The sequence below is a fragment of the Pagrus major genome, chromosome 1 (genome assembly GCF_040436345.1).
Source record: "Pagrus major chromosome 1, Pma_NU_1.0".
Classification (NCBI taxonomy): domain Eukaryota; kingdom Metazoa; phylum Chordata; class Actinopteri; order Spariformes; family Sparidae; genus Pagrus; species Pagrus major.
The window spans coordinates 12,978,266-12,992,219 of NC_133215.1; the positions used below are offsets into that span (position 1 = coordinate 12,978,266).

The window sequence follows — 13,954 nt, forward strand, 5'->3', positions numbered from 1 at the left end:
ACATGAGTGAGATAGCCGTCAACTGACGTGCTGAACGAGCCGAGTATTTTGAAAGCAGGGTCCCTTTCACTTCCGGCTTCTTGTCGTTCGAGCCCGTCAGCTTGACGCCGCCATGTTCCAGAGGAGGGTGAGTTGAGGGAAAGACGGAGCCACCCTGTCAATCATAATTAAGGAACCATGGGAGTAAACTGGTAGGGAAGCTCGGCGGAACCACTGTGTTTACGGTGAAGATTTGTTTTAATCTGCGCAAAAAAAACCCCGACAACTATGCACCGGCACACTGTGGGACGTCTACATCTGATCTCGCCAACTGGGAATCGCTCCACTTTGACGGGAATTAGCATGAAGCGTTACATATAACAACAAAAAAAAAAACTTAGCGACTTTCAGTTGCCTGCGCCTGTTTTTTTTTGCCCCCACAGCGTTCCAGTTTGAACAAAATACACAAGCCACCGTTGATATTTGTACAAAAGGCGGTGCCGCGGAGGTTTTTATTAACTCCATGCTCAGGATATACCCGCTTATTTGACTACAACTCGTGGAAAATCTGGTCTGTGCATTTCAGAGTCCTGCCTTGTCGGCGAGTCGACTTTCGAAGGAGGAGTGACGGTATTTATCGCTGTTACAAACACTACATTTAAACTTTTTTTAAATATATATTTATATTTCAACTTCGCCGTTTGAGCTTTCTGTTTTTTTCCCCCCTTTTTGTTCCTGTAGGTACGAGAAGACACTCCCAAAAACAAAACGAAGCCAAAAACAAATCTCCGCTCAAACTCCAGGGAGAGCAAGAAAGGAGCAGATATGAGTGGGGGAGATGTGGTGTGCTCAGGGTGGCTGAGAAAGTCTCCTCCTGAAAAAAAGTTGAGACGTTACGTAAGTGCACTTTATATCCTATTTGTTACACTGTAATAAAGTAACCTGTCAGACAAAATGTGCCAGCTTTACTCTGTGGACACTTTTCATGTGCACTGTTGGGCGCAGTGACCGACATGTGTAGGCCTCTGCTTGTGTGCATTTCAACAAATGAGTTGTGCCCTTTCCTGAGCCTGTGATACTTCTCTGAGCTCAGTTTGCCTCGTAATCCTTTATAATAAGAGTGACTTGCCCATGAGTTAGTAGTTAGGAGGCTATAGTTGTGCTTATTGGCACCTCCACGGGGCTCATTGCTGTTGTTTTGGGTCAAATCTGAGACCTCTTCAATGGCTGCTTCGTGCCACCACACGTAAATCCAATCTCACAGCATTACCTCTGAGGATTTGATTTTCTTGCACCAAAACACAATACATTGATCATCCTGGGAAGCAATAGTGTGCAGTCACAGTCAGTACTCCCTGTGTCAAAGGTGGCAGATGGTCTCGCCAAGGGTTAAATGATTTACAAAAACAGCTGCGGAGTACATCAAAGGATTTCCCCATTCCTGCACATTTAAAACAGTGTTTGTAAAGTTGTTAGATGTGCATAATGAAGTGTTGAGTAGTTGTTTGTCAGAGCTACTATAGCTATTGATGCTTACAGCCCAACCACACTTTCAGGCTTACAGTCATCACAAGGACAAAAACCATTAATATTACACACTGGCAGTGAAATATCACTGTTTTGCATGTGATTCGCTCTGCTTATTTGTTGTGAATGGTTTATAGCCGACTACAGCACTGATGCATAAGCAAATAACCTCAGTCGCACACATTAGCTGTCAAGTCTTCATGCTTTCCTTGTGGATCCGTGGATATCTCCATTATTGATATTTGAATTACAAGACCCGCAACTTAAGAAGGAGGGATGTTCTCACAGAAACCACAGGTCCAATGAAGTGTTTTTTTTTCTTTCTGAGAGCAATACAACTAAAATCAACGCACAACGACAGGATTTTTGCAGGGCTTTCTCACATTCAAAACAGCATCACAGCTGTTTGATGAGGAGGAAGTCAAAATCCTAGTCCAGTTGTGAACATTTTTTGCGTTCGTGGTAATCTCAAACAGCTTCACAACTCTGGCTAGAGATGACATCCTATTTACTATTCAAGAAACAATTGATCATTTTTCGTGTCAGGGATCACCCTGATGTACAGTATGCAGTGCAGAGAACTTAACATTCCCACTTCCGGATGGTCTCCCTTCTGCATCACTTGACATAGTCTCTGCAACCAAGTGTTCGCTGTATTCATACAGAATTGTTCGTTCTCAATAGAGTAAACAGCAGGCTGGTGGAGGACTTAATTGTTCTCAAGGGAATATGGCAACTAGCTGCTCAAGTTTCATAACTGCTTTCTGGACACAGTAGCAGGGAATAGCCAGGAGGCCATCTCACAGTATGTTACAAGGAGCTTGGGAAGTGTTCTGAAGCTGGTTTTATTAAGAAGATTTTGAGTGGTTTACAGTTGATCATCAAACTACATTACTGTTTGTTCTTCTGGTGGCTTTTTATTACCTCTGCCAAGGAGGTTATCTTTGTGTCCGTTTGTCAGCGGGATTACACAAAAACTTCTGAATAAATTCCCAAGAAACTTGGATGGAGGATGGGAATAATGCATAGATCTTGATGGAAAAAAATGAGGTGCATTTAGGTGGCTGGTATCGATGAGTGAGTACGGGATTTAAATGTTTAGTTTAATATTCGATTCCATTTGATTGAATTAAAAGGGCTGTTGGGCCTTGGTTGGAGGTATGCGCTCTACTGAGTGTCATTCTAGTTTTTGAGAATGTTTGGATTGTGAAGTAGCCACCCTAATCCACTAAGTAACTCGATTAAAAACACTTGTTTTCTTCTTTCTGAATAGATGACTTTTTCTCTGTTGACAACTATAGCTTTCTGATTCAGTAATGTTGTCAACACTTCTGTAAAAAAAAAAGTAGAGTTAAATTTAACTGATTTTAGTTTAGTTTAGTTTAGTTTAGTTTATTTTGTGTATATTCAAATGTATTTTTCCCCCCATGAGTTGCTCAGCATTCAATGAAATCTAAGAATACTAACTAACACAAAAGTGGGTGGCTCCCTGTGAAAGGTCATTGTGTTTGGTCACATGAGGCTTTGTAATCCATAGAAGTGCTGACCATCCTTTTTTTTGGCGGATGACAAATTGGTTTACTGTTACCTATCTGGGAAGTTACCACCAGCTGTTTGAGTCGATGACCAAAAAAAAATACAGAAGTTGATTCTTTTCTAAAATAGAAATCACGCAGCTGGTAATGAAGCATTGTGGCTTTAGGCTGGCACGGATAAGTGGAATAATTTTAGGGCTGAATCTAGGAAATGTTTTGGTTTCTGAACAATCTGCTAACTTTTGTCATTTGATGAATCATTTTTCTTAACAGATATTAAGGAATGCTGTTAGATAACTCTTTTTAACTTTACTTCCTTTTTTTTTAACACAACACAGCACAACAAAGCTTACTTTTTAGCTACACTGCTAATGACACACCGCTCTTAGTATAGAAGTATGGTAGTATATGCTAGTGTTGGGGCAAGGGTTTGTTTGGAAATGTACATATCACTAGCAGAACCATGTCTGGGGGTCAATACTACTGCAATGATACTTCCTTGTCTAGTCATTTAATCAAGCACTTGTACAGTTTTAAACTAAAATACTGAGGTTGTATACGTGTGTGTGTGTGTTGCATTTGGTGGCAATCTTTTGATGGGGTCTGTTGGCAAAGTTAGGATGGCTAGTGACTAGCAGCCAGTCACTATGTGGTGCAATCTTGTTGTTCTGTCAGATAATGCTGTCTTCATGGGTCAGTAATGTCTCATGAGACCAAGACAGCTATTGTGTCTTCTCATACTTTTTAGTTAACTGCAATTACCTTGGATCATGTACGTGTTAGATCACAACAGAACCTGATGAGCCTTTAAATATCCTCTTCCTTGCAGCTACACTACAGTAGGTGAACTGTTTTCAACTTGATTATATTTTCAATCAGTTTGAACCCAGGCTTCCATGTCAATTTTTCAGCAGTTGTCTATCTTATTTAAACAGATGATCAAGAAAAGTCATGTAGTTACATGAAATCAAGAAACAAGAGGGGCACTCTGTAGAACACATTGCAATAGTGTGTAATCATGCCATCTTCTCCAGACTGAGCAGCGGTAGATGTCTAGAAGCCGGGGCCCCTGCTTACCTGATTAACCACTTAGGGCAAAGTTTGCCCCTGAGGCTCTGCTGCTGATTGGAGCTCAAAGGTGAAGGCAGTTCAGCAGACCAGCCTGTGTCTGAGCAGCCCCGACCATCATAGAAAATGTTGCCTCTCTGTTCATTACCAAGGAACTGAGTGTGACAAGGCAATTTTAAAAAATAACTGAAGTTTGGCCAGATGTTGACCAATCATGTAAGGTTTTAATGACTGAACAATAGAATCATGTCAAACTGCTGAGTCATTGATAGGCTGTGAATGAAACAACACATGGATGAACAGTTGTTTCAGGCTGTCTTTGATTTGAAACTTTACAGCTGACTTATGACATTGCACTGCAGCCAGTGTAAATTACCATTATGCATCAAAACAAGCAAGACTTTATCTTTGTGCAATTTTCTGAAAACGTACTAAAATGAATATTTACAGATTAGAAATAGTTCCTGCATCTGTACTGTTGATACAAGCAGTTAAATTAGTGAAAATAGTTTTTTCTCTCCATATCCCTTCTGAGTGAGCATTTTTCTTTTGTAATGCGGCCTTAGTAGTGGATTAATTCATGTTGTAGTCTGAACACTTCCTGGCGGTTAATGTCTCATTCAGGGGCAGCATGAAGGTATCTAACCACAGTTGCTTTTGTAGGACTTTTCCCAGCCATAGTTTGTCATAACTGTATCCTCTGCGGTTTTTCATTTCATTGACACTGCATTTTCCATCTGGTTCTCCTTTTCCTCTTTCATTTCTCTTACCTTTCAATCTGTGAATTTCTGTCGAGGTCCACTTGTAAAAACATTCTTAAAAGGTACAGTTTGGAGACCGGTATCTTCACAACATCTGCAGTGTGTGATCAGAGGGACCTAGGGAGATGGAGGGATGAAGTTGCAAGGTCATTTTCTGCACCACTTTGGTAGCAGTAGGGCTACAACTAATGATTATTTACATTATCGATTACACTGCTCATCATTTTCATACTTAATCAATTAACTGTTTAGTTTATAAATGTCACAAATTGTGAAAATGCTCAGTGCAGTTTTCCAGAGCCAAAAGTGATCTCATCAAATGGTTTCTTTTGTCTTTTCAACCGCCCAAAACCCCAAAACCCATTTACTATCATAAATGGCAAAGAAAAGCAGCAAGTCCTGACATATAAAAAGCCGGAACCAGCAAATGTTGGACATTTTTGTTTGAAACATGACTGAAATGCTTAATCGATTATCAAAATATTAAGCAATTACTTTTCTTTGTGTGAATATGAGTATGACTGTCTGTCTGTCTCAGCCCTGTGATAAACTGGTGACCTGTCCACCCCACCCTGTTGCACTCTGGGACAGGCTCCATACGTGTAGGGACAGGTGGGCCTGAGTTGCAGTAATGGATGGAATGTACTTTAACCGTGTCTCATCCTGAGTATCAAATAATACTGAATCAAACCATATAAACCAGTCATTGCAATTTTTTGGAGCCTGTGTTGGCTATGATCTATCTTCTCTTTTTCTCAATGTGTAATTTTCTTGTTAAAACTGCAAATCTTCTAAGCTCGTTAAGTAGAGAAAAGTTGTTTGAACAAGATTAATTGTTTTTGTGAACAATGAATAAGATACAACAAAATAAAGTGATAACAAAACAAAATGATTTGATATCTAGTAATAATGGGAGAATATGCTATTATATCATGAAACATATCTTGTTATAATGTAAAAAGGATATTGTATAAAGAGAGTGGCAGTCATGGGGGCAGAAACATGTTGCCATATTTTAAAGGAACCCAATTTTGCTGATATCTTTATGTTTAACAGTGTCTCTCACCTGCTTTCAAGAGCTGTAGCTTTTTTATTCTACAACAGTCATTCGTCATAGTGACATGCTTACGCTCTGCATTTACTCTTCATCTTAATTCATTACGATCTGTGCTACACAATGCGTATCTTTGAATGGTCAGGTTTGTGTAAAACATAATCAGTTGATCATATAGTGCAGTTCACAGTTGTCAGGAAGTTGGCTTTAGAAGAATATTTTCAGTTTATCATCACTGTGGTAAATATGTAAAATTACAGTGATAATAATTTTTGATTTTATTGCGCAGCTCTAATTTGGCTTGGCATTTTCTCAGTTCTTTCCTCCCACTGCACATATGGATCATTATATTCTGTGTTGTCCATTGGCATGTACCCATTGGAAGCAGATAAAGATTTTGAAATACACTTAGTCCAGCCCTTAATAGGGCCTCAGTACTGGAGCACAAGGCTGTAGGGTAGACCGGAAGAAGGAAAATAATGAACCCTGAAGGTCCTCCTCTGATGGCTGTAAAGGGAGACTGAGGACATGCTCCATGCTGGTCTTGACTCCTCTCAGCTGGAGGGAATGCATTTACAGTACACACCACTATAACCATAAGCCATGACTTGTGTCTGTGGCTGACTGGAAACAACTGTCATTTGCAAAGAAAAGAGAAACGTATGCTATGAATGTGACAGCACGGTCAAACGAAAACAAAGGCATAGCTCTTTGATTAAGTAGAGGATTCATTAAATCTGCTTAGCAAGTGGAACAGAGAACAAACACTCACTTTCTGTTACCCCCCTCCCCTCCCCACATGCTTGAAGAAACAAACAAACAAGCAACCCAAACGGGATGCAACAGAGGCGTACTTGTGCAGCATTAGCCTCTTAGGCTAACAAAGAAAAATTACTGGACCATGTCCTGAGCGCCACAACAGCACAGCTCTCCATTTGGAGTGAGCAGACTAGTGCTGATCTGCCACAGCTTGAAAATGGATTGCATGTGCCATTAATTATTTAATGTCCATTACAAACAAATAACCATTAAATATTTATATCTGTGCTACTACAATAGTTATCCTTACCGGCCCACTCTTGTCCCAGACACAGACTATTGTCACTGTGTCATACATAGTGGCATCAGTTGCATCATGGCCAAATTAGTAACAAACATAGTTTCAAAGTAATGCTGAAAGGACTCACAAACGTATAGCACACAAGCAATTTAGTTGATTCCATGATATTTTAAACTGTTTGATTCTCAAAGTGATAATTTTATCAGCAGAGCATTTGATTGATTGATGCTTTTTTTCTCAGTTGATAAAATCTGTTATGAACTGCACTTGTGTTTAGTCCTTTGTTCCAAAACACAATAGAAGTGAACTTCATCTCCATTTACTTCTGGATAGTTATAGAGTGTAAAAGCCTGAAATTATGTCATTGCATTACAAAGAAAAACACAGCCACAAAAACAAAACAGCCAGTAAAAGCAAAGGCGTCTGAAAGTTGGCAGTGCATCATCTTTTTGACACATAGTAAACATCTCACCACTCTTCTGCAGCTTTGTATAAGTGAGATTATATTAAAAATTGGAAATAAACATCCAATCTATCTCTATCTTATGCAGTTTTCTTAATCATATGTGTGTTATCCATCATAGCTTTATGTGACAGCAGTTTTCAAGTTAATAATAACATTAGTTGCATATATCACTCCAGTCACCCAGAGGGGCTGTTCAGAACGTATAAATCAACCAAACTGATCTATTTTGGATATCTCATTGTCTCTCTGTGAAAAGAATGCATATGCATGTTTCTGTTTTTGTACATACACAATTTAAGTCGTGAATCTACAGTGAGTTTTATACATCTGGCCCATGGTGTCTTTGTTTCCCCACTGTCTCTGTTGCCATGTGGTCACCAGTTAGCTGCTTAGCTGTTGTGCAGCATTTATAAGTAGCATCTGGCAGGATCTGGTTGTCTGCATCAGAACAATACAGATAGTTTGGAAGGCACAAATGTATATTTAACTAGCCTTGAGTCCGGTCCTCCAACTTTTGTCCGAACTTTAACTCACTTATGCGGTTCCTTTCGCAACAGCTTATGTCTTGTGTGTCATGTAAACTAGATACTTTCATGTATAACCTTCAATACTGATTCTTAAGCAATGGGACTGCTATTTATACGAGCACACCACTCTTTTAAAGTTTCAAAATGAGGCTGAAATCTAAGATGATTGTTTAGCTGCCATCGTGTTAGCTCTCTATCAAAAGCTTTACTATGCTGCAAACTTTGGTCTTTGTTTAACAGTCAAATTAACCCAAAGGTCTTAATGAAATTTAGTATGTTGTTTGTTTTCTGTGACTTTATTTTCAGCTGAAAGTTGATGCTGCAATCCATAAAGGGGAGGAATTATTAAGAAATTGTAAGAAATGTACGAATACCATTTTTCTCCTTTCTGATACCGATACCTGACCTTTATGTATGCTTTGATACTGTATAATACTAACCCTGTATGGATGTTCTGTTATGGATTTGCTTGAATTTACATAGGCCACTTGCAGTTTATCGCTATTGGATACTTGTGCATTAAAAAACTGTCAAGTGTCATACAGGTTTACGGGAGGTTGTGTGAGAAGTAGCAGGGTCTCGTTTCGAGGCTAATAAATTACATGGTATTGGATTGGCGCATTGACTTGTGCACTTGCCAATACTGATTTGAGCCTTTTAATCAGTATTGGAAGAATTTCCCAATACCAATATATTGGAATGACCCAAGAAATTGTCCACAGGATATAAATGTTCAACAAGCTGTGATTATAATATTGGTTGCAATATTTTTGCATGTGACTGGTATATTAGGATGAAGTCATTAAAAATTCAGGAGGTTAAAAAAAATGTTTCTGTACAACACAAGATGATAAAATAGTCATTGTGACCAAATTTGCATCAGGGTAGTGTTGGTGCTATGTGAAATTTATTCATAAATGTTGTTGTATCATTCTTTAAACTCAACGTGTTGCCTTAGTGGAGCACTGAGATTGTCGGATTGAATTGGTAGGTCAAGGCTGACACAGAGCATTTTGTAAACAGATGTGTCTCTTTTTGCCTGGTGCAGCTGTTTACTGTCCTATGTGCCAAGTCCACCAGCAGGAGCACGGAGTGACTGTAGAGAACTGGTTCTTATTCAGACTTGGTTTGCCTGTCTGAAACTTAGGGAAAGGATTGTGAGCTGTTTTCTGTTAGAATATGAGTCTGCTGAGTTGTAAAATGATCCTTTTGTGCTATTTGTCACTGTGCCAAGTCGAACAGTTTCAAGTGCAGCTATTATTAAATGCAGATGACAGAAACTTCTCTACTATTTGCCAAGGCTAATTTTACACGTCATCATTTGTTGTTCCAGTTTCTTACGTTTGATCAGGATGATTCTCATATACACTGATGTGACATAGATTTAAATTTAAAGACAAAAGTCTCATATACTTGCTCGACATTGTTTCTCATGTAAACTGTTAACTGTTCAGCTAATGACGCCAGCCAGTAAAAATAGTATGTGTCATAAGGCAGCTTTCTATTTTCAGAATGTAGTTGTAGTCTGTTTTGGACATAGAACAGGACTCGTAGGAGAACACAGATGGCCAAAGATGGTCTACACTAACCAGACAAAAAGGCTGTAGGGTCTTTGTTCCCATCAGATTGGTGTGTGTGTCATTTGAGGAAAAACGGACAAACAGAACTTGGGCCAAATTTATGATAATGTGCATTCCCTGAATTCCTGCAAAGCAGGGGAAAATGCTTCCAGACTAATGGTGTAGGACTATAAAAATGTATGCAGTGACATGTCGGCTGGGATATACCACAATGGCAATCAATAACTTTGTCATCATTGTTGAGGAGAATGAAGAGTAAGCAAACGGGATGAGAAAGGCTGGAGTGCTTCTCAAAGCAACACCATTAGGCAGCCTCCAGTGAGAGCAGCTCTCTGTTCTCTCCCTCTTTCTTTCCGTTCCCAGTGCTTCTTGGCAGCCACAGACAGCAGGAATGTGAGGTTGCTCTGTGCTCCTCTTTGCTGGAGTGTTGGGGTGTGAGCGCCTGGTCCTGGGCTGCTGCTGCTGGCCGTCCAGCTTCGGCTAGGATGGGCCGGACTGCACTGCACTGCAATGCAACGCACTGGCCGATTGTTGTTTCTGCAGCACCGGGAGGGAAGAAGAGCCGCTCCCTGGCGCCCCAGCAAGGCATGGCCGCCCCTTCCTGTGTGAGGCGCTGATGGCTACCAGATGGCGGGTGAAGAGAGAGGAGGAGGGGTCCTATATTCTCTCCCTCCATTCCTCTATCTATCCTTTCTGCCTTTTATATTGTTATTTTTATGCGTTTACTCTCTACTCTTACAAAATCTTTTTTTTTTAAGTACCATGTCTTTATCAGCTTCAACAGTTAAAGCTCTCTGAATGAAGGAGGATGAAAGTGATGGTAAACCTGATTTTGCAGGCAATATACCATGCTGTGTTTCTCTAGGTGTTAAGTACCCTGACACATAAGATGTCATTATGACTCACTTGAGATCAGTGACTCACTGAAGAATTGTATACTTTGAAAGCCATCATCATGAGGCATACTCTATTTAAAAGTCCATAAGTAACATTTAACATTAAGCTTTATCATCACTGTAGCACTGCTGCAATGACAATAGAAGTTCACACACACCTGTTAAGCAGGAGCTGAGGTGTATATGTGGTGCTTGATGGGATTCAGCAAGAACTCAGGAGGAAAACTAATCTGGATGACCACTTGAGTCACGCTGACGGCCTGTTCCTCACCAACAGGAGGCCCTCTAAACTCATTGTACATAGAGACCACGATTACTCTTAAGCTGAGTCTCCAGGGTATGTACATGGTCACAGATGACTTCACACACCTGCTTGATGAAATTAGCTCTCACAGCCTTGTTTGGAGGTTGACCTGTACGTCCCTTTATGCAGCCTCTGCAGCATGCTGATATTAAATGATTTCTTTTGGCCGTGCTGCATTTAATCGTCTTATTAAAATAAGACTGGCTTAGGGATGATAAAAAGCAGTTCCTCAATTGATCATGATAAGAAATATAGGCTGTCTAACAAAGCAGGGTTACTGTGTAAGCTTGATAGGGAGACCTATTTATGTCTTCATGTTGCAGGGTTTTGAGGTTTTCCAAAACCCTATAATCTGATTATATTCTCAATTAATGCATTCATGGTTTGGTCTATAAAATCGCAAAGTTTCCCAGGGTCCAGACTCCAAGGCGACATCTTTAGCCATCTTATTTTGTCTCACCAGCAGTTCAAAACCAAATGAATTTCAGTTTATCATCACAGTTAAGAAAACAAGGGAATATTCACATTTTCAACCAAAACGCTGTTGCTGTAGCCATTAATTTTTTAAAATTTTTGCTTAAAAATCACATGAGCATTCAATTGATTATCAAAATAGGTGGCAATCCTGTTGATTGACTGCTTGAATAATTAAACTCTGCTAATAATTCAGCTCTAAAATTTGATTTTGATGTTGTGTAGTGTTATCTTATGTGTTCAAAGCCTTGTCAATCAATTTGAAAGTGATAGCTAGTTGTAATTCCGTGTTTTGAATGTTGTTTGTGGTGCTTCCCTTCTTATTAACACGTGTAAAGCCCAATTGGATTGTGAAGAATTTTAAGTCAGCAGTGACACTTGACATCACAAGTTACTTGATGTTGTCAGTGTAACCTTGCCTCAGGGCTTGAAGTCATGGACTGAAAAAAATATCGGCTAATGTGATGTTAATGATTAAGTCTGACAAAGGGAAGCTATTGCGGCTAGACGTCTTGTGACCCAGGTCCTTAAAAACTTCCTCTTTATGGGCTAGTCCACTTTTTAGATGGGAAATTTCTACAAATGTGAAATTCAGCAATAAAAATTCAGCTGTTTCAAAACTACTAGATGTGGGCCTAAGAGTGGAATAATAGCAAGATGCAGAGTACCAAATGATTCACAGAAGGGTGTACAAATGACTGTTATTATAAAAAGGGACATAATCCAGAGAACTTTTGTTGTATTCCTCTGCTTAATCCTGGCCCTTGGAGAAATTTAAGTGCTTGAAAATGTTGAATGATTAGAGTGATCAGGTTTGAGAGCAGCTTTTGAAGGCAGAAAAATGTGTGACTCTATCTGTTCACATTTAAGTCTAAAGGTTCACCTGTCATTTCCCACACACACACACACACACACACACACACACACACACACACACACACACACACACTGAGATGCAGCTGGCACTTTAGTTATGTGGTGCTGCGTGATCTGACCCCAGCCGCTGTGTCTGCAGCACCTTAATATAGCCCACTGCTGTCATGGGAGTTTTTGCCCCTCTTCTCTTGCTCTGTGCTGTATGTGCACCAATATGTATGCATGTTTGTGCCGGCCTAAGGACAGGCTGAGTTAGACAGAGGGGTGTTGGGGTGTCAGCCTTGAGACTAGATGCGAAATATTGCTACTGACCTGTGTAATTTCCCAAGTTGCTGTGACTCAGACAGACACTCAATAAAATAGATGCTGTCTGTATCTAATCGCCATTAATTTCTTTTTTTATTTTGTTTCCAAACATCGCTTTCTTAAAAAAATAAAAAAATCAGTTTGTTTGTTTTAGGCTAAGAATCCTCAGAAGGTACAGAAATTGACAGAGAAAGATGGATGGCTCTTTGCTATTCACCACTGGTCCTGTTGTGGCCACTGTCCCTGATTGCATTAGAGTTACTATGGTGCTGCCTGATATCTTTGGCCTGGCCTCAGGCCAGAGGACGCAGTAAAACGTGCACACATGTACACGCGCACACACAGAGATGCAGCAAAGACCCCTGCTCTCACTGAGCGTTCGTTTCCAGCCTGATTGGGAGCTGAGAGTCTGGAGGACCTCCTCCCCTTGTCCACCTACTTTCTTGCTATTTCTCTGAACTTTCCCCTGGCACACTGCTCTTCTTTTTACACTTATTGCGGGTGTGTCTTGGAAACCTGTGGAATAACATCTTTGTCTGTGCTCTAAGACCATGGCATTGGGATAACCAACAACTAACTGTTTGAAATCCAAGCAGAGCTCCAGGTTGGTGATGTGTGTTACTTGCCTTTTAATTATTCGTAATTATTATAAGAAAGCAGATTAAAAAAAAAATTAAGAATACATTCAACAACGAGTCATGTTTGTTAATGCAAGAGAAAATATAATTGGCAAAATTCATAATAATAGAAAATGTTACGGCCTATTAATAATGATAATGATGAAGGGGTTTTCCGCCACAAGCCTTTTATGATAAGCAGGTTTAGTTACAGGTGTTCAGTGTAACAGACACATTTGCAGTTTAGCTGAGATTTAGGGGGCATTTTGCTTCAGGAGTAATGGCTTCCTCAACATCTGTGTTACATATACTAATCAGTACAAGTTGCACTAGCTGTTCCACAGTGGTGTTGAAATAGGAAAATCAGCTTTTATATGAACTCTTTTAAGTCTCAGAGACATATTTTGCACGTGATCTGGTATGTGTTATAATCTTAATATATGTCACAGGCTGTTCTACTGTGACATGTTTTTTTTTTCCTGAACTATTATGTACACATTTGGCTGGACTGCACTGTTTGACTGTGCACAGGCCAAAAGTTGCTGAAAGGAGAATTGTTTCAGCCCCTCTCGTCAGTGGTCAAGGAACAGCGCGATCATGTGAACCAAGTCTGCCATGCCAAAGGAATGTGTTGAATTCTAACGATGCAGCTTTGACAAGTGCATGTGACTGTGTGAGAGCTTAGATTGGCGAGGGCAGGAGAAGCAGAGGCAGATAGGATGAAAACGGGAGAGCAGAGGGAGGGAGAGCAGGTAATCAAAAGGAAGAATGCAGTGGATAAAAATGTCAAGGTTGTGGAGGAACAAGCATGCAACATTTTGACCTCCTGCGTATCCTGGAAAAAAGTATTAAAACTTAAAGACCAAACAACAAGGAGATACTGGGAGAATGTGATAAAGTTGTGTTTTGGGGACTAACACATCC

At 40.0% G+C, this 13,954-nt stretch overlaps 1 protein-coding gene across 2 annotated transcripts in view; it reads left to right on the plus strand.

Moving 5' to 3' along the window:
• Positions 1-511: 511 nt before the first annotated feature.
• Positions 512-13,954, plus strand: part of gab1 (GRB2-associated binding protein 1) — a 53,751-nt gene continuing 40,308 nt past the window's right edge. The window contains exons 1-2 of one of the 2 annotated variants that reach the window (XM_073465385.1): positions 512-609; positions 721-876. In XM_073465385.1, coding sequence (XP_073321486.1) covers positions 805-876 — 72 coding nt within the window. In that variant the 5' untranslated portion in view covers positions 512-609; positions 721-804. Of the gene's footprint in view, positions 610-720; positions 877-13,954 lie in introns of those variants that run through there. The other variant, XM_073465397.1, reaches the window with a different exon arrangement.